The sequence below is a fragment of the Trematomus bernacchii genome, unplaced genomic scaffold, assembly GCF_902827165.1.
Source record: "Trematomus bernacchii unplaced genomic scaffold, fTreBer1.1, whole genome shotgun sequence".
Taxonomy (NCBI): domain Eukaryota; kingdom Metazoa; phylum Chordata; class Actinopteri; order Perciformes; family Nototheniidae; genus Trematomus; species Trematomus bernacchii.
The window spans coordinates 643,858-664,449 of NW_022987660.1; the positions used below are offsets into that span (position 1 = coordinate 643,858).

A 20,592-nucleotide genomic window follows, 5' to 3' on the forward strand; every position below is an offset into this window, starting at 1 on the left:
GGGAATTATACCGTGACTCAGAAAAGGTTTAAAAAGCACTGAGAATCTGAACAGCTGTTCTCATGGCTTAGAGACTCCTCTAGGAACCTTCCTCAGATACATTTGACCGACAGGTAGACGTTCCCCAGCAGGGGGTCGCTGTAAATAAACCCTAAAATATGTTCTCGTTCCCTCTCTCACAGAGAAGCTGATCGAACAGAGGAGACACTCAGAAGCTGCTCTGCTGCTGGACCAGTACGCTAAAGTGAGCAGGAAGCTCCACAAACACTTATCATGAATCTACTTTCTTATAGTTGGAATATTATCTCACTCTTTTGCATATCTGTGCAAAACATTATGCACACTGCTCTGTATGTTTTGCACTTTTCTCTTCAATACTACCTCTCTTAAAAAATTGCGTAGCTCTCGGCAAACTGCACATATTTTATTATTCATAGTAAAAACTAATATTTGCTTTTTGTATATTTCTTTGTTTATTCTTTATCTATCGGCTGTGCAATTAATCGTATTTTAATCTCGATTACGATTTTGGCTTGCAACGATTACGAAAACAACGTAATCGAAATAAAACGATTATTATTTTTATAAAAAAATGTAATTATTTTTAATTTTTAATTTTTTTGTTTTTTCAGTTGAATTATTCTTAAAGTTCAGGGTAATCAACTGTTAAAAACATACTGTTCACATTTTTGTTTCAATAAATGGATGTTTTCAAAGTAAATGGATAATCATTTTTAATAATCGTGATATCAATTATTGACCAAAATAATCGTGATTAGGATTTTTGCCATAATCGCACAGCCTTAATCGATCGTAAACATTTTATTTAATTTTAAGATATTGTTATAATAGTTCTATGTTTGTAGACACTGTGTTTATATACGCACTGTTACCCACCATAACTCCTCATATGTGTAAACCTGCCTGGCAATAAACCTGATTCTGGTTCTGATTTACAATCAAATGTAGAATTATCATTATTATAATTACAGGACTGTGAGGAGGCCATCTTGGCTCTGATCACTGGGTCCGTCTGGGACGAGGCGCTGCGACTGGTCAGTTTGAAATAGTTAGTTTCTGATCTACATATCTCTATATCTGTTATCTATATCTGACTCTCCTGTGATGTATGTTCTATCTGCTTCAGATCTACATGCACAACAGACAGGACATCACTGAGACCAACCTGAAGCCTGCGCTGCTGGAAGGTGAGCATCAACAGAGATTTACCTCTGGGGATGATGTGTTGTTGTTTACTAATGTTGTTGTTGTTGTTGTGTCAGCTTTCAGCACTCAGATTGGGTTCCTGGAGGTTCAGGTGGCGACGTTCACTCGACACCGGATCAGACTCTCTGTGGTCCGAGAGCAGAAAGAGAAACACAGACTGGACATGCTGGGTGAGGACTCTTTAAAGTAGAGACACTACATACTGATATACACCTGAACATCAGCAGGAGAGGACTCTTTAAAGTAGAGACTCTACATACTGATATACACCTGAACATCAGCAGGAGAGGACTCTTTAAAGTAGAGACACTACATACTGATATACACCTGAACATCAGCAGGAGAGGACTCTTTAAAGTAGAGACACTACAAACTGATATACACCTGAACATCAGGAGGAGAGGACTCTTTAAAGTAGAGACACTATATACTGATATACACCTGAACATCAGCAGGAGAGGACTCTTTAAAGTAGAGACACTACAAACTGATATACACCTGAACATCAGCAGGAGAGGACTCTTTAAAGTAGAGACACCACATACTGATATACACCTGAACATCAGCAGGAGAGCACTCTTTAAAGTAGAGACACTACATACTGATATACACCTGAACATCAGCAGGAGAGGACTCTTTAAAGTAGAGACACCACATACTGATATACACCTGAACATCAGCAGGAGAGCACTCTTTAAAGTAGAGACACTACATACTGATATACACCTGAACATCAGCAGGAGAGGACTCTTTAAAGTAGTGTGTAACCCCCTGTGTTGTCCCTCAGATGAAGACGGTCCTGATTGTCCTGATGCTGAACTTTACTCTGAGGCCAGCAGTGTGATGACGGGATCCAAATATTCCCACAGTAACTCCCGCATTTCCTCGTAAGTCTCTCACACCTGAACATGCTGTCAGGTCTTTCAGGCTGTGTGTTATAATGTTAAATGTTCTTGGTCTGTCTGCAGGAGATCCTCAAAGAACCGGCGTAAAGCGGAGAGGAAGAAGCTGAGTCTGAAGGAGGGGAGCCCGATGGAGGACCGAGCGCTGATGTACGCTCTGGGAGAAATCCTCACTACTGTGGACAAGATGAGAGGTACACACTCTGAAAGACTGAACACACACTAAGGGACAGCATGCTTATCTAGTTAGAGGCTCTTTTATGTTAGGCATCAGGTCTGTCCACATTGAAATAGTTTTTGGTTGTGCATCGTTGACTCGTGCTGAAGATAGTTTGAGGTAAGAAATGTCCACGTTTGTGAGAATCTTTTCTCACAAACAGTTTCATCCTCTTACATAAGACTGTGTGCTGTCTTTCTTCCACACAGAACATGCTTTCTATCAGCTCCATAACTCATAAATCACTGCTTTGTCAAAGGATGTCTTCTTTCTATATCTGTTGTTTCCAGTGTTACTACTGGGTTTCCGTTTTATGTGTCTGTCTGAATCAAGTTTCAAAAGTAAAGCGTGCAATCTGCCAACGTATAGATTTTAACTTGTGGAATAAAACTGCTTTTTTCTGTCTGTTTTTCCTTCCATGCCACTAAACACTGTTTTTGCAAACCAGCTGCATAACATGTATAAAGGAACCAATAGCCGCGTTCACACCAAGTACTTTGCCGTACTTAGTTCCCAGCACTAAAGAGCAGATCGCGTTCACACCGGAATAAGTTCCCTGAGGGAAGATTACTCAAATGAAGCCGCTGACGTCACTTCTTCTTCTTCTGCTTTGGGTTTACTGGCAGGCCGCAAACCACTTCACGGCGTATACTGCCACCCGGAGTCCCCAGCCGGAAGTCCCCGGAGTTGGGGACTGGCTTCAGTAGAAGCTGCTGGGACTCCCAGCAGCTTCTACTGAAGCCTTCAGAGGAAATCGCCATAACGCCGACACCTCCTCATCTCCACCGCTCCCATGTTTTATTTTGTGTTGCCATAAGTTAGTCTCTCTGCGTTTGTGCGCGGGGCTAATGCTAATGCTAATAATGCTAATGCCAGCAAATACAATGGCGGCTTCACAAAACTTTTCAGAGTTGTACAGGGCGTGGTTTGCAATTCGCCCAGCCAATCGAAATTGGTACTTTTTTCTCCCCAGGAAAGTACCACCTCTCTAGCAGGGACTGGAAATGGGGGGAAAAGTTCTCTGAACTAAGTTCTCTTTTTGGTGAGAACGCAACATCCCAGGAACTATCGGAACTAAAAGGGAAAAGTACTCCGGTGTGAACGCGCCTATTGGTTCTCTGGGGACTAAATGAACAATTAGGGTACCAGTTCTGTGTCTAATTATCTGTGTCAGATAGGCTCTATGACAAGATGTAAATACTTATGGTTTGGGCTGATGATGATTCATATTTACTTCCCCGTTGATGTTTATTAACGTCCCGTTGATGTTTATTATTGTCCCCAGAGGAGGTCCACGGGCTGCTGAAGGCTCTGGTTCTGTTCCACTTTGAGCGTCAGGCGGAGAAGCTGCAGCAGATTTATGAAGAGTCTCTGCAGACAATGGAGGCGGCGCTTCCTGAAGTCTGGAGCGACGGACAGAACATCCAGACCCCGGTGAGAACCATCACATATCTGCATAATGTCTGTGATATCTTGTTTTAACAGTTACTTTATCATTTTAAAATGAAGTGCCTCAGAGTGAAAACACAGCCCCGGTGAGAACAAGCATATATCTGCATAAAGTGCACGGTTTCATCTTTAATATTATTGTACATATTGTAGTTGTGCTACATCATAGGATAAAAAAAACGACATGGACACTTTGGTAATGTGTATAAGATCTAATGTCTGTATTTTAATGTAGTATTTCTATATTGAGTAGTATTTAGGTACTCTGTTGATATTTATCTTTTCTACTATGGATATTTATATATTTACCGTTTAGGTTTATCTATTACTTTATTCCTTTTTGTATTTTATTATGTTTTTAACTCGTGTGTAAAACCTGTTGACTTCCTCCTGCTGGGACACCATTTCCAAATTAGGGATTCATTCATTAAAACTAATCTAATAAGAAAATGCCTTTTAAACATGAAGCAATCAGTCAAAACACACGTGTGTACCGGAGCACGGAGAACGCAGTATTGTTTGATTTTTTATTGTAAATATTCGTTGTATTTTGGTGTTTTTTTCTGAAGTCTCCGTCTCTCTCTCTCTCTGCAGCTCACTGGACCCAACTCCACCGCTAACAGCATCATGGCGTCTTTCCAGCAGCAGCAGAACCCTGCAGCTCCTCAGCAAGGTGCATCATATGTACACAGCACCAACATCACAAATTACACGTTCGATTCAGGGCAAGATGTACCTCGTATTACGCCCACTTCACTCCATGTGTTTGATGAAAACACTCGCTATAAGTGAAGGACTGAGCTGACATAATGTACATATGTAATGTATAAATGTACTTATTTAACACATTTCTTTCTCCTAGCAGCTGCTGAAGTCCTGGCTCCTCCGAAGATGAGGAATGGAGTGAAGTGGAAGCTGGCGGTTCTCTCATAAACATGTTTTAGTTTTTTTAAAACTGTAAAGTAAAATGGTAATTGTGTAATAAAGGTCTCCTCTTAACAGCTTACAGCATCATGTCTCCTCCACGTATTTACAGAGTTTACTATAGTGTGTTTTCTGGTGATGTTACGCAGCTCAACAATTCAACAAACAAAATATTTCTTTACAAAAGTCACACAAATCAAAACAGAGGCAGATCAAATGATAAACAAACTCTTTCTGTTACGCTGTACCTCATAAAATATAACGATTAAAACTGCGTCTGGATGACAGGTAGCATTTCTCTGTCTCTTAAAAGCTGGCACTGTGGGAGTTGTAGTCTTTTATATTCCCTGTTCACTGTTGCCCCTTTCACACCAACGCGGTTCCAGGGTCGGTTCGGAGCTAGAGCCTGATGATAAGCACCGGTTGTTCCTGTTCACGCCGCAGCCGGCTCTTTTCCCCGAAAACCGGTTCTTACCAAACTCCAAAAAATTGTCGGCCTAGAAGCAAGAACCGCTTACGTCACGCTTACGTCTGAAGTGGGGGCGAGATTAACCTGAGCTAACACCAGTTTATGGCGAGTGCGGCAAATAAAAGTTGTAACAAGCAGTAGCGCTGAGAAAAGTGACTAGAAGGCAACCACACACTTATAAAGTCAGGCAACACTAACCAGGCTTCGTGTGATTCTGTTTATTTGTACCTTACTTTGACCATCCGTTCGCTGTTATTGATCATTGTGGAGAGCAGGCAGATGTTTTGTTTGTTATTATAGCAGCTATCGGATGGAATCAATACATGGGCTGCACAGGTTGTCATGTCCGACTATCACAAGTAGAATCATAATGAAAAATACGCCGGTAAAAAGTGCCTGTAGAAAACGGCTTAGCAAGTAGTCAGTTTAGCTTCGGTTGCTATGCTAACATCACCCATGTTATACCAGAGAAACTTTCATAACAGCGTTGTGATGCCAAACAGCGTCAATTCAGACTGACACACATTCACTTAAGGGGAACTGGGGATATGTATCAGCTGCTTGTGTGACAGTCAGACAGTGAATACTTTAGAGCCGTGTGAGCTAACCCGGAGCTAACGGGAGAATACACTCCCGTGGAAGAGCAGCCAGCACTGCAGCGGTCGGTACATGCCGCTGAAACACATTAATAAACAATGAACCACGGCACTCTGGAGAAAAGTATAAGGTTGGAGAAGTCGTTATTTAATTTAATCTGGCTTCGTATGATTAAAAGTAACGGTACGTCCACACGGCAGCGTGCGTTGCTTCAACGGAGACGCTTCCCATTCACTTTGAATGGGGTGACGCTTTGCCGAACTGCATTGTGGTTCCGTCGTGTCGCTTTGCCTCCGTCGCTCGCTTCGAAAGTTGAGAAAAGTTCAACTTTTCAAGCATCGACTGAAGCGCCAGCCAATCAAATCATATGCCAGTACAAGCTCTAGCCAATCAAACCACGTGCTTGTGTGTCCGGGGCGGGAGATTAATGTGATTGGTTGTTGGTCGCACGCCAGACACGCCCACCGGCAAGCTTCAACGCGACGGAACCGTGTGGACGTTACGTAACACGATCATCGACCCGACGCAGTCCCCCATTGTTGTTGTTGTGAGCGCCGCTGGGGAGAAGATCAGCGACGTAAACGGTGAAAATAAAAACCGGTTCCGAACCAGAAGAGCGCAAGCACGGAGCTACAACGGGAGCTGCGTTGGTGAGAAAGGGGTGTGACAATATTATATAAACTTTTCACAAAAACTGTCTCTAACACTGGTGTTCAGACAACGACACAATTGTTGGTTCTCTAGTTGATGGTTCTCCTCTAGTTGATGGTTCTCCTCTGGTTCTCGGTTCTCCTCTAGTTGATGGTTCTCCTCTGGTTGATGGCCTTGCTTCTCCTCTTGTTGATGGTTCTCCTCTGGTTCTCGGTTCTCCTCTGGTTGAGGGTCTTCGTGGTGGCTCTGAGCTGCTTCAGACGCAGCTCTCTCAGGCGGAGCTGCAGGTCCACAGCAGGTCTGTCTCTGAGCCTCTGTGTGGGGATCTTTGAGAGGTTGAAGTCACAGATTGTGGGGTAGAAGTTGTACGACACCTGGCAGCTCCTGGAGGAGGAGAGGTATCCCTCAGCGCTGACCGTCACTCTGTAGTCTCCGGGGTTCAGAAGACGCCAGAAGTCACCGTCTGAAACTGGAGGAGGAGAGAGAGAGAGATGGAGATATGATGAGGACAAACTGAGGAGATGAAATACGACAAACAGTATAAAGCAATGTGGAAGAGCAGCCCCTCATCCATTGGTGTGTGTTCTGTTGTACACTGTGTGTGAGAATGTGTGTGAGCGTGTGAATGTGTGTGAGAATGTGTGTGAGAATGTGTATGAGCGTGTGTGAGCGTGTGTGAGAACGTGTGTCAGCGTGTGTGAGAACGTGTGTCAGCGTGTGTGAGAACGTGTGTCAGCGTGTGAATGTGTGTAATCGTGTGTGTGAGCGTGTGAATGTGTGTGATCGTGTGTGTGAGCGTGTGAGAACGTGTGTCAGCGTGTGTATGATCGTGTGTGTGAGCGTGTGAATGTGTGTGAGCGTGTGTGAGAACGTGTGTCAGCGTGTGTATGATCGTGTGTGTGAGTGTGTGAGCGTGTGTGTGAACGTGTGTCAGTGTGTGTGAGCGTGTGTGAGAACGTGTGTCAGTGTGTGTGAGCGTGTGTGAGAACGTGTGTCAGCGTGTGTATGATCGTGTGTGTGAGTGTGTGAGCGTGTGTGTGAACGTGTGTCAGTGTGTGTGAGCGTGTGTGAGAACGTGTGTCAGCGTGTGTATGATCGTGTGTGTGAGTGTGTGAGCGTGTGTGAGAACGTGTGTCAGTGTGTGTGAGCGTGTGTGAGAACGTGTGTCAGTGTGTGTGAGCGTGTGAATGTGTGTGAGCGTGTGTGAGAAAGTGTGTCAGCGTGTGTATGATCGTGTGTGTGAGCGTGTGTGAGAACGTGTGTGTGAGCGTGTGTGTGAGCGAGTGTGTGTGAGCGTGTGTGAGAACGTGTGTGTGAGCGAGTGTGTGTGAGCGTGTGTGTGAGTGTGTGTGAGCGTGTGTCAGCGTGTGTATGATCGTGTGTGTGAACGTGTGTCAGTGTGTGTCAGCGTGTGTGATCGTGTGTGTGAGCGTGTGTGAGCGTGTGTGAGCGTGTGTCAGCGTGTGTGTGAGCGTGTGAGAACGTGTGTCAGCGTGTGTACCTGATCTAATGTGATGATCGATATCATCCACTTTAATGATGGCGTCTGCTATTCCCTCCTCCGTCTCTCTGTCCCTCACGACTCCTTTGATCCCCCGATGGACCTGAGACAGAGAGGAGAACAGATTACAGTTCATTAAGTAAAGTAAAGACAAGGCTAGAGGAAGAGGGGCCCACCTGCTCCATGAAGACCAGCAGGGACTCCTTGTTGTTGACCCACTCCCCCGGCAGCTCGCTGACGTGAGGGAACTTGTCGCAGGAAAGCTCCACCGTCACGGCAAAACAGTTAGTGTGCAGGTAGCTGAAGTCATTCATACCTGAGAGGAGAGGAACACACACACACACTGAGATTAGCAGTGTTGGGTGTTACAAAGGAAATGTGGGTAATATAATACCCGTTACAATTCTCAGTAACGCACGTTACAACACATTTTAAACCGAAATTAATTCACCAACATCGCAAGACATTCCGACACCAGACACAGATGGTGCGGGTCGATCAGTTATCCTGGTGTTTACTATTGGTTCAGATGGCAGCAGGAACAGATTCCACTTTGAGCGATGGGCGTTCTCACATTATTTTTATACATCCACACATATTGGATTGGCCGTGAGTCTTCACTGCACCTACTATAAGTTGTTAGTAGCCTTAAGGGCCTACACAGTTGTTGCGCTATACCACATCGCCCTTCACTGGATGTATAATGAGCTGCACTAAACTACATTTTAGCATTTAAAATACCTAGCCATTCTTTTGAGGTTATTTTGGTGAAAGTAACTCAAAAGTAATATAAAAGTAGTGTAACTCATTACATTAATATTGCAACGTAACTCATTACTTAAAAACGACAGTAGCAAGTCATATGTACTGTATTACATTGGAACACTGGAGATTAGTTTATCTTTGATGGGGCTGCGATTAATTGTAGGTGTTTATTTAAATGATCAACGTTTTAGCGTGATATCTTGTTTCAACAGTTACTTTATCACTTTATCACTTTATTGTTTTATTATTATTTCTATTTGTATTCTATTTTTCTTTATTTTTTACCTTGTGTGAATCCTGTTTTTAACTCTGACTCTGTTGCTGCTATAAACGCCTGAATTTCCACACAGAGATAAATAAAGTTCCATCTTATCGTATTTCATTTTAGACTTAAAGTGGACCTATCATGCTATATTTGAATAATATAGTGTAGGACCATACCTATATAAGGCATATTTATACTTTTTTTTTTTCAAAATACCAAACATATCATGCTTTTTAGCCATGTCTCATTTTGCTCAATTTGACAATTTATAGCTCTGTTTTAGCAAGGGCTGATTCAGTGAGAACAGCACCATCTACAGGCCTGGCATATGTACTACAGCGTCTCCAGCGCTTTCGAACGGCAATGGCCGTGGCTGTCTCCTCCTGATTGGTGGAGTTGGCCCAATAGCCGTAGCGCCACCGTCCTGACGTCAGGACAGTGTTCAAATCTGGATCAGTTTTTATCAGATCCGTTGCAGCCCCTTTTTTAGAGATTTGGGTATGGAGGAAAATAGAGAGGGTTGTGTTTTCTGACACTTGGTGAGTTCCCTGGAACACCGGGGACACATATTCATGTATAAAAGACGTACAAAAGTGCATTTTGCATGATAGGTCCCCTTTAACTTACAGACTGTAATTGGCCACTTTCTACATCTTCTACAATCTGCCATTTGGTCATTATTGTTTTCCAGTTGCTGATCTATGGTGAAATATCTACTAAATAAAATATGAGCGGTCAGAAAATCAACGTGCGTCCACATTAAATAACATTTAGTCACCCGAGAGAAACTTCCCCTGGAGAGAACACAGAAATGTTAACCTCTGCAGACCATTTACATGCACTAACACCCATAGAACACACTACAGGAGAGGGGGCACCACATATAGCAGGATAGGGCCTCTTTAAATACTTTCTGGATGACTTTGAAAAACCCCGTTCTTACTTCCTGGTACGTTGTGCCAGTCGGCTCCGTTGATGATGTTGTTGTTTCTCCTGAAGTCCTTGTTGTGGCAGGGCCTCCGGTCCGGGTTGGACATCACCTGGTTATCAATAAATATACGGGACACAGGTAAGGTACTTGGTGATGTTACCTGTAGATGTGTTGAAGTGACAGGGATAGCAATAATAGATTTGAACTGGTCGAAGACAAGCACAGCTCATATATTAGTGTAGGGTTACAGAGCCTATATTGAATATTGCCTTTTCATTAGAGATATTGTGAATGGGAGAAATAGAGTGATTTATTGAGACATTTGACCAGAGGTGGGAAGTAGTGGAGTACAAAATACTTTGTTACTGTACTTAAATACATGTTTCTGGTATCAGTACTTTACTCCACTACTTATTTTTCTGACCACTTTTTACTTTGACTTCTTACATTTTGAACACAAATACCTGTACTTTCTACTTCTTACATGTTGAACACAAATACCTGTACTTTCTACTTCTTACATGTTGAACCCAAATACCTGTACTTTCTACTTCTTACATGTTGAACACAAATACCTGTACTTTCTACTTCTTACATGTTGAACCCAAATACCTGTACTTTCTACTTCTTACATGTTGAACACAAATACCTGTACTTTCTACTTCTTACATGTTGAACACAAATACCTGAACTTTCTACTTCTTACATGTTGAACACAAATACCTGTACTTTCTACTTCTTACATGTTGAACACAAATACCTGTACTTTCTACTTCTTACATGTTGAACACAAATACCTGTACTTTCTACTTCTTACATGTTGAACACAAATACCTGTACTTTCTACTTCTTACATGTTGAACCCAAATACCTGTACTTTCTACTTCTTACATGTTGAACACAAATACCTGTACTTTCTACTTCTTACATGTTGAACACAAATACCTGAACTTTCTACTTCTTACATGTTGAACTCAAATACCTGTACTTTCTACTTCTTACATTTTGAACACAAATACCTGTACTTTCTACTTCTTACATGTTGAACACAAATACCTGTACTTTCTACTTCTTACATGTTGAACACAAATACCTGTACTTTCTACTTCTTACATGTTGAACACAAATACCTGTACTTTCTACTTCTTACATGTTGAACCCAAATACCTGTACTTTCTACTTCTTACATGTTGAACTCAAATACCTGTACTTTCTACTTCTTACATGTTGAACCCAAATACCTGTACTTTCTACTTCTTACATGTTAAACACAAATACCTGTACTTTCTACTTCTCACATTTCCCAAACAGGCTGGTTCCTTTAGTTTGAATGTGTGTTTGGTGGCGTGATCATTATTATTTAGAGTCATTGCGTGCCTATTGATTTGAACACGATCCGTGTATCCATCATTTCCTGGTCTTCTCTAAAGAAGAGGGACCAATGAAAACGTTGTCATGTTGCCGTTGTTCAGCATGGAAACATTCATTAGCTAACAATGACATTATTGTTCTATTAATATAAAGGGAGGTCAGGTACTCTTTAAAACAGCTGCTAGTTATGGGTACTTTTTACTGAAGTACATTTCAAAGCCCTCTTTACTTTGACTTGAGTCAAGAAGTTTAGTCAGTACTTTTAGCAGAGTATTTAAACACGAGTATCTGTACTTCTACTTGAGTAAAGGATGTGTGTACTTGTACCCTGTTGGTGCTGGCGTACGCGGTGGCCAGCCAGCGGAAGAAGCTCTCGTCGGCGGTGGGCGTGTGCTCTCTTGGAGCCCAGTCAATAGTCATGTCGTACGGGTACGTGACCACCAGCTCCCCCCCGTGGAGGTTAGCACTCAGGACGAACGGGATGTTCTGCATCCAGTCGATGACGGCCCGGGTCTCTGGCGCCACCTGGTGGATCAGAGGAGAGACTCAGGCTCAGAGGAGAGACTCAGGATCAGAGGAGAGACTCAGAGGAGAGACTCAGGATCAGAGGAGAGACTCAGGATCAGAGGAGAGACTCAGGATCAGAGAGAGACTCAAGATCAGAGAGAAACTCAGGATCAGAGAAGAGACTCAGGATCAGAGGAGAGACTCAGAGGAGAGACTCAGGATCAGAGGAGAGACTCAGGATCAGAGGAGAGACTCAGGATCAGAGGAGAGACTCAGAGGAGAGACTCAGGATCAGAGGAGAGACTCAGAGGAGAGAATGAGGATCAGACCAGAGACTCAGGATCAGAGGAGAGAAACAACTGATCGAGACACAGCTCAATAAAAAATCATTTTGATAAGAGACATCCTTTTTTTCCTGAAGATGGAAAGGATTAGGTTTTCTCTGAGTGGCTCCTCAAATAAATGTGGGGAAATATGGGGCCCTTTTTTCAAATTTGTCAAGAGGATAAAGTTCCCAATCATTCCTGATTAAACTTTTGCATTTTGGAGGGGTCCCAACACGCTGCCGTACGGACATTTATTGTTTATTATTGACATTTTAGCTGACTAGTTTTCTATTTATTTATTTTGTGTATGTCTGTTTGTCTTCTGTCTGTGTGGCATTGTGTTTGCGCTGGTGTTAAGCAGTATCTACATTGTTACTCTACCTACTTTTCTATCAAGTGAAGATTTGTTTACCTACTTTTGATACATGCTCTGATAGAATAACTGTATGCTGTTAAAAAAAAAAACAATAACCAAAAGAAACCACACAAAAAAGAGGTGTGTGTCTCACAAAGGCTTCCTCCGAGGTGTACATCTCCGGGAGGGGGAAGTAATGGTTGATGAGTTTGGAGCGGTCCGTCTCCACCTCGATGGCGTTCCACATCCCAGAATTCAGGTCCGCAAAGTTATGGTTCATGTCAATTCCTTCGTAGCTGTAGCGACCGAGAGCCCAGCCGGACAGTTCTGAGCCCTGTGGAGAATAGGAGGGGAGATTAAAGGTCTGCTATTATGGTGTTTTTGGCATATATTATAGGTCTCAGATATATAAAAAACATGTCTATGAAGTGTTTTGCTCAAAATACCAAACAGATCATTCTAGCCTCACCCCCCTCTATTTCAGCTGTTACTAAAGTGCTGATTCTGGGTCAGTAGCTTTAAAGCCAGATACTCAGCTAAATGCTGCCGTGATTAAACTCCATATCATGTTCCAAACCACATCAAGGATTCTCTCTGAAACAGTATGGAGCTCAAACTCTTTCTCTCTCTCAGGTTTACCACAAGGTGAGTTCCTTTTTATTTCCTGCTTCTTCACACATACTCTCTCCAGTACAGGTTAGCTCTGAGTGTTAGCCATGCTAATGTAAACACAGACCATATTACTTCCAAAATACGTATCATTGTTTCTGACAGCAACGTTTCTGATTGGCCCGTGGGTGTAAAGCCCGCCCACATTTTAGTAATGTCGTCATGACGCAGCAAATCTGGATCAGCTCCGTTGTTCCCCCGTTTTTAGAGATGTGGGTACGGAGGAAAAGAGAGAGGGTTTTATTTTCGGGCACTTTGTGAGTCTCCTGACACACCGGGGACACACCGGGGACACACCGGGGACACACCGGGGACACATGGTGATGTAGAGAAGACATCACTATGTGAGTCTCCTGACACACCGGGGACACATGTTGATGTAGAGAAGACATCACTTTGTGAGTCTCCTGACACACCGGGGACACATGTTGATGTAGAAAAGACATCGCTTTGTGAGTCTCCTGACACACCGTGGACACATAGTTATGTAGAAAAGACAAGTACATTTTGCAGGATAGGTGACCTTTCAGTCCTCCAACCATCATGCAGACTACAGGATCTAAAAGCGTTCCCAGAAACCTTCTTGAAGGCCATCTCGTGTCCGTCGGGGTTCATGGAGGGCAGCAGGTGGATGCGGGTGTCTTGGATCAGGCGGACGATGCGCTGGTCGCCTCGTTTGTACTCCTGACACATGAACTGCATGAGGTTGAGGACGAGCTCTCGGCCCAGAACCTCGTTCCCGTGCATCCCTGCAACGTAACGAAACTCTGGTTCTCCTGCAGGGGGCGACAAAACACACACAGGAGTTAGTGAAGAAGGGTTCTGTTTCAGAAGAATAATCTCTACATATCAACACCACTTTATGATTTATGAGGTAAAAAGTTAATGTTGGGCTATAAAGGAACTACAGCACGGTCACATGACTTCAAGTCTCCACCGCTAAGCTAAAGGAAGCTAATGTTGGGCTATAAAGGAATTACGGCACGGTCACATGACTTCACGTCACCACCGCTAAGCTAAAGGTGGCTAATGTTGGGCTATAAAGGAATCACGGCACGGTCACATGACTGCACACCACCACTGCTAAGCTAAAGGAGGCTAATGTTGGGCTATAAAGGAACTACAGCACGGTCACATGACTTCACTTCACCACCGCTAAGCTAAAGGTGGCTAATGTTGGGCTATAAAGGAACTACAGCACGGTCACATGACTTCACGTCACCACCGCTAAGCTAAAGGTGGCTAATGTTGGGCTATAAAGGAACTACAGCACGGTCACATGACTTCACGTCACCACCGCTAAGCTAAAGGTGGCTAATGTTGGGCTATAAAGGAACTACAGCACGGTCACATGACTTCACGTCACCACCGCTAAGCTAAAGGTGGCTAATGTTGGGCTATAAAGGAACTACAGCACGTTCACATGACTTCACGTCACCACCGCTAAGCTAAAGGTGGCTAATGTTGGGCTATAAAGGGACTACAGCACGGTCACATGACTTCACGTCATCACCGCTAAGCTAAAGGTGGCTAATGTCATCTCTTCAGCTTGCGTTACCCACAGACCTTATTTCAGGTTAACAACCAGAAACACATTCAGAAAAAACGTTGACCTCCAGACCAGGGGACAGGAAGAGATAAAATGCTGACTCATTTCGGGGTTTTAGGACTCATTCCTTCACCACTCATTCATTCTAATGCTGGACAGATACTTCACCATCACACGGTGATCTAAGCTGTTAGAGAGGACTTCTGTTATGATCCAAACCCTGCTAAACCTCCAACCTCACAGTCCAGCAGCGAGCGAAACAGACTACAGTTTCTTAATTCGCTCTGAGATGTGCAAATGTTGTCGTTGGCCTCCAGAGCTGAAAGAGTGGAGAGGTTTTCCAAAACACACGTCAGTGAATGCATCACGGAGAGGAGAGTGGAAGATGATGCCTCTCAGAGTTTAAAATCTGTCTTTTATTGACAGATGTCATCCTATCACAGGTGCAAATAACTATTCCAAAGGATATTTCAGCTTTTTACTCAATGTTTAAATGTTTAAATGTTGGAGATCCTCAGGCGTTTTTCCAGCTCCAGTTTTTGAACCCAAGTCAAAGAAGTCTATGTGTGAGCTCTCTCTTTGTAAACAGTGTGAGGAGGAGGTGTGAGATTTCAGAGCCGCCTGTCAATGCATGCAAAGCAAATAGTAAACAGATCCAGCTCTTTGAATGAAGTCTGTGAGAGAATTGGATCTGAAAAGAAGGAATCTCAAAAACATCAAGGAGGAGGAATAACGTTTTTGAATATAATGTAGTGCTCGAAAATATGTTTTTGCCTGTCGAGGTCCTGTTTTGACTTGATTTCTATTGTAAAACGACCTTTTATGGCCTGTATTTATACCCCACTGGTGAATTTAAAAACTGCGGTTGCTAACAAGTGTCCAAATGGGACGACTGAACGTCATCAAGCCCAACATTAGCCACCTTTAGCTTAGCGGTGGTGACGTGAAGTCATGTCATGTGACCGTGCTGTAGTTCCTTTATAGCCCAACATTAGCCACCTTTAGCTTAGCGGTGGTGACGTGAAGTCATGTGACCGTGCTGTAGTTCCTTTATAGCCCAACATTAGCCGCCTTTAGCTTAGCGGTGGTGACGTGAAGTCATGTGACCGTGCTGTAGTTCCTTTATAGCCCAACATTAGCCACCTTTAGCTTAGCGGTGGTGACGTGAAGTCATGTGACCGTGCTGTAGTTCCTTTATAGCCCAACATTAGCCGCCTTTAGCTTAGCGGGGGTGACGTGGAGTCATGTGACCGTGCTGTAGTTCCTTTATAGCCCAACATTAGCCACCTTTAGCTTAGCGCTGGTGACGTGAAGTCATGTGACCGTGCTGTAGTTCCTTTATAGCCCAACATTAGCCTCCTTTAGCTTAGCGGTGGTGACGTGAAGTCATGTGACCGTGCTGTAGTTCCTTTATAGCCCAACATTAGCTGCCTTTAGTTTAGCGGTGGTGACGTGAAGTCATGTGACCGTGCTGTAGTTACTTTATAGCCCAACATTAGCTGCCTTTAGCTTAGCGGTGGTGACGTGAAGTCATGTGACCGTGCTGTAGTTCCTTATAGCCCAACATTAGCCGCCTTTAGCTTAGCGGTGGTGACGTGAAGTCATGTGACCGTGCTGTAGTTCCTTTATAGCCCAACATTAGCCTCCTTTAGCTTAGCGGTGGTGACGTGAAGTCATGTGACCGTGCTGTAGTCCCTTTATAGCCCAACATTAGCCACCTTTAGCTTAGCGGTGGTGACGTGAAGTCATGTGAACGTGCTGTAGTTCCTTTATAGCCCAACATTAGCCACCTTTAGCTTAGCGGTGATGACGTGAAGTCATGTGACCGTGCTGTAGTCCCTTTATAGCCCAACATTAGCCACCTTTAGCTTAGCGGTGGTGACGTGAAGTCATGTGAACGTGCTGTAGTTCCTTTATAGCCCAACATTAGCCACCTTTAGCTTAGCGCTGGTGACGTGAAGTCATGTGACCGTGCTGTAGTTCCTTTATAGCCCAACATTAGCCTCCTTTAGCTTAGCGGTGGTGACGTGAAGTCATGTGACCGTGCTGTAGTTCCTTTATAGCCCAACATTAGCTGCCTTTAGTTTAGCGGTGGTGACGTGAAGTCATGTGACCGTGCTGTAGTTACTTTATAGCCCAACATTAGCTGCCTTTAGCTTAGCGGTGGTGACGTGAAGTCATGTGACCGTGCTGTAGTTCCTTTATAGCCCAACATTAGCCGCCTTTAGCTTAGCGGTGGTGACGTGAAGTCATGTGACCGTGCTGTAGTTCCTTTATAGCCCAACATTAGCCTCCTTTAGCTTAGCGGTGGTGACGTGAAGTCATGTGACCGTGCTGTAGTTCCTTTATAGCCCAACATTAGCCGCCTTTAGCTTAGCGGTGGTGACGTGAAGTCATGTGACCGGGCTGTAGTTCCTTTATAGCCAAACATTAGCCTCCTTTAGCTTAGCGGTGGTGCGCTTTTGGTTTATTTAAATTAATGAATTACTTATTTTTAGTAGTAGTAAAGGTTTGAAAGCTTCTCACCCAGCTCGTGTTTCCCCGGGTTGTCAGAGATCTCCATGGCGTAGAGCTTCAGTCCCGTGTAACTCTTCCCGATGCTGTACATGCGCGTGATGTTCGGACACGCCTCGGTCACCGACTTCATCAACTGGGAAACAACAACAACAACAACAACAACAGTTATTTAGAGTCTTACTTGAGACCTTATTAATCTATAAAGCCACCAAGTCAGTGTTAAATATCTGTGTATCAACGCTTAAAGCCACCTCCAGTAAGAGGGGTACACATGATCAGATATTATGGGATGTATTTTTCCCTGCTGTCTGGGTGTGTTAAACTCTGACTCTGAGTGTGTTAAACACTGACTCTGAGTGTGTTAAACACTGACTCTGAGTGTGTTAAACACTGACTCTGGGTCTGTTAAACACTGACTCTGGGTGTGTTAAACACTGACTCTGAGTGTGTTAAACACTGACTCTGGGTGTGTTAAACACTGACTCTGGGTGTGTTAAACACTGACTCTGGGTGTGTTAAACACTGACTCTGAGTGTGGGGGAAACTTCTGAAGCAATTGGAGTCAGGACTCAGAGAGACACGAGGAGAGCTGGAGCTTTGATGGCAAACACTGACGGTTTATTTGGAGCTTCGGCCAGAGAATTCACAAGACATGTCACGACATGTCATGTCTGACCACACGGTTGAGATGCCACAATCAATTCTGAAGACCCCTCCTGTAGCTCCAGGTTTTAACTAGTTCAGAGTGTAATAATCAACATTCTTCAATAGATAGACTAAACAGCTGAGGACACTGAATCACATTTGTTGTCGCTTATGGCTCGGGGTCATCTACACCCCGAGAAGGATGTGTTCCAGGTGTCCCACAACAATAACTATCTCTGACTGAGAGCTGCCCGGTCACAAACTGGTAACAACAACAACTTGCTAGGGCAGCCCCTCCTTATGGGAGATAACGGCTGCTCAAGGTTGGTCATCTGCGTCAGAGGGCGCAGGAGGACACTAGGACAAATGATTCCCCAACAGTGAGTGTGTGTTTGTTTCTGTGGGCTGACCGTCTGCTGTCTCCAAACAGACCGCAGGTAGTGGCAGCTCAGTGAGAATCCAAACCTCTCATAATATTTGTTTTCTAGTCAGACTGAGACCACACACACACACACACACACACACACACACACACACACACACACACACACACACACACACACACACACACACACACACACACACACACACACACACACACACACACACACACACACACACACACACACACACACACACTAAACCCACTGCAGTTATATTATCTTTCAAAAATGTTCTGTGCATGCCAAATCTTTCTGGTTGACCCTCTCTTGTTTTCTGTGGTGTTCCCTCTCCTGTAGTGTTTGGTTTCTGTGCATGTAAATGGTCTGCAGAGACTAAAATCCCTGTGTTTCAGTTTCTGACAAACTTTTCTCATCTCCTTGTAGTTGTGGTGTCTGAAGTCCAGTTTGTCTTGAGGCTCTGCCGGCGCTGTCTGCCACGGGTAGATGTTGTTTGGATCTGTGGTGACAGCAGAGATAACAAAAGTACACACATCCTTTACTCAAGTAGAAGTACAGATACTCGTGTTTAAAAATACTCTGGTGAAAGTAGAAGTACTGACTAAACTTCTTTACTCAAGTAAAAGTAAAGAGGGCTTTGAAATGTACTTCAGTAAAAAGTACCCATAACTAGCAGCTGTTTTAAAGAGTACCTGACCTCCCTTTATATTAATAGAACAATAATGTCATTGTTAGCTAATGAATGTTTCCATGCTGAACAACGGCAACATGACAACGTTTTCATTGGTCCCTCTTCTTTAGAGAAGACCAGGAAATGATGGATACACGGATCGTGTTCAAATCAATAGGCACGCAATGACTCTAAATAATAATGATCACGCCACCAAACACACATTCAAACTAAAGGAACCAGCCTGTTTGGGAAATGTAAGAAGTAGAAAGGACAGGTATTTGGGTTCAACATGTAAGAAGTAGAAAGTACAGGTATTTGTGTTCAACATATGAGAAGTAGAAAGTACAGGTATTTGTGTTCAACATGTAAGAAGTAGAAAGTACAGGTATTTGGGTTCAAAATGTAAGAAGTAGAAAGTACAGGTATTTGTGTTCAACATGTAAGAAGTAGAAAGTACAGGTATTTGGGTTCAACATGTAAGAAGTAGAAAGTACAGGTATTTGTGTTCAACATGTAAGAAGTAGAAAGTACAGGTATTTGTGTTCAAAATGTAAGAAGTAGAAAGTACAGGTATTTGTGTTCGACATGTAAGAAGTAGAAAGTACAGGTATTTGTGTTCAACATGTAAGAAGTAGAAAGTACAGGTATTTGTGTTCGACATGTAAGAAGTAGAAAGTACAGGTATTTGGGTTCAACATGTAAGAAGTAGAAAGTACAGGTATTTGTGTTCAACATGTAAGAAGTGAAAGTAAAATGTCGTCAGAAAAATAAGTAGTGGAGTAAAGTACTGATACCAGAAAAATGTACTTAAGTGCAGTAACAAAGTATTTGTACTCCATGACTTCCCACCTCTGCATATATATAATTAAATTAGACTTATGACACATTTCTGCGACAGGTGTCTTCCTATTATAATCATTATATGTCCTCCTATACCTGGCACAGTGCAGCCCAGCACCTCGGCTCGCAGGCAGATGTGTCCCAGCGACCCGTTCTGGTACCAGCTCTGAGGATTGATCCGGAGGTAACGGGCCACGGTGGACGTGTTGAAAAGAGCCAGGACCGGAGTCTCAAGGTTCTGGTTCCCGGTGAACACCTGGAAAACAGAGCGGTGGTGAAGCACAGGTGTTCAAAAAGAGGTGGAGGAAGTATTCAGATGCTCATAAGTAAAAGTACAAAAGTATTTCAGCAAATGTACTTAAAGTATAAAAAGTGAAATTACTTATTGAACTATGTGTGTATATAATTATATTTAGGGTGATTTAGCCTTAAGGTCGGCTGACCAGCTGCTGTTGATAGTGCCTAAGACCAGGCTCTCTTCAATTTACACACGGCATCTATTGCACGTCTGTCCGTCCTGGGAGAGGGATCTCTCCTCTGTTGCTCTCCCTGAGGTTTCTCCCATGTTTCCCTTTGAAATGTGGGTTTTTCTCTGGAAGTGTTTCCTTGTACGATGTGAGGGTCTAAGGACAGAGGGGGTCGTTTTTCTCATACTGATATTCTGAACAAACTGTGCTGTTGTATTAGCTGTAACATGTCTTTACTGTAAGGTATTTTTATTATATGTACAGCACTTTGGCTCGACCAAAAATCGTTTAAAAATGTGCTATATAAATAAAACTTGATTTGATTTGATTTGATTTATATTACATTTTTTGATTAATTGAGTAAAAATAAAGCA

General features: G+C 43.4%; 2 protein-coding genes across 4 annotated transcripts in view; one reads left to right on the forward strand and one right to left on the reverse strand.

Annotated features, from left to right (window-relative positions):
• Positions 1–4,801, forward strand: part of elp1 (elongator complex protein 1) — a 33,015-nt gene extending 28,214 nt beyond the window's left edge. The window contains exons 28-36 of one of the 2 annotated variants that reach the window (XM_034135422.1): positions 183–244; positions 993–1,055; positions 1,148–1,208; positions 1,284–1,397; positions 2,015–2,114; positions 2,196–2,323; positions 3,632–3,780; positions 4,390–4,468; positions 4,658–4,801. In XM_034135422.1, coding sequence (XP_033991313.1) covers positions 183–244; positions 993–1,055; positions 1,148–1,208; positions 1,284–1,397; positions 2,015–2,114; positions 2,196–2,323; positions 3,632–3,780; positions 4,390–4,468; positions 4,658–4,728 — 827 coding nt within the window. In that variant the 3' untranslated portion in view covers positions 4,729–4,801. The remainder of the gene's footprint in view (positions 1–182; positions 245–992; positions 1,056–1,147; positions 1,209–1,283; positions 1,398–2,014; positions 2,115–2,195; positions 2,324–3,631; positions 3,781–4,389; positions 4,469–4,657) is intronic. The other variant, XM_034135423.1, reaches the window with a different exon arrangement.
• A 1,572-nt stretch (positions 4,802–6,373) lies between these two features.
• The window catches only part of LOC117486847 (probable carboxypeptidase X1), a 35,197-nt gene continuing 20,978 nt past the window's right edge, over positions 6,374–20,592 (reverse strand). Inside the window, exons 6-15 of one of the 2 annotated variants that reach the window (XM_034135419.1) lie at positions 19,848–20,007; positions 18,646–18,737; positions 17,202–17,325; positions 13,706–13,902; positions 12,612–12,791; positions 11,597–11,794; positions 9,911–10,007; positions 8,114–8,253; positions 7,938–8,040; positions 6,374–6,905 (exon numbers count right to left, since the gene is read on the reverse strand). In XM_034135419.1, coding sequence (XP_033991310.1) covers positions 6,580–6,905; positions 7,938–8,040; positions 8,114–8,253; positions 9,911–10,007; positions 11,597–11,794; positions 12,612–12,791; positions 13,706–13,902; positions 17,202–17,325; positions 18,646–18,737; positions 19,848–20,007 — 1,617 coding nt within the window. In that variant the 3' untranslated portion in view covers positions 6,374–6,579. Of the gene's footprint in view, positions 6,906–7,937; positions 8,041–8,113; positions 8,254–9,910; positions 10,008–11,590; positions 11,795–12,611; positions 12,792–13,705; positions 13,903–17,201; positions 17,326–18,645; positions 18,738–19,847; positions 20,008–20,592 lie in introns of both variants that reach the window. The other variant, XM_034135420.1, reaches the window with a different exon arrangement.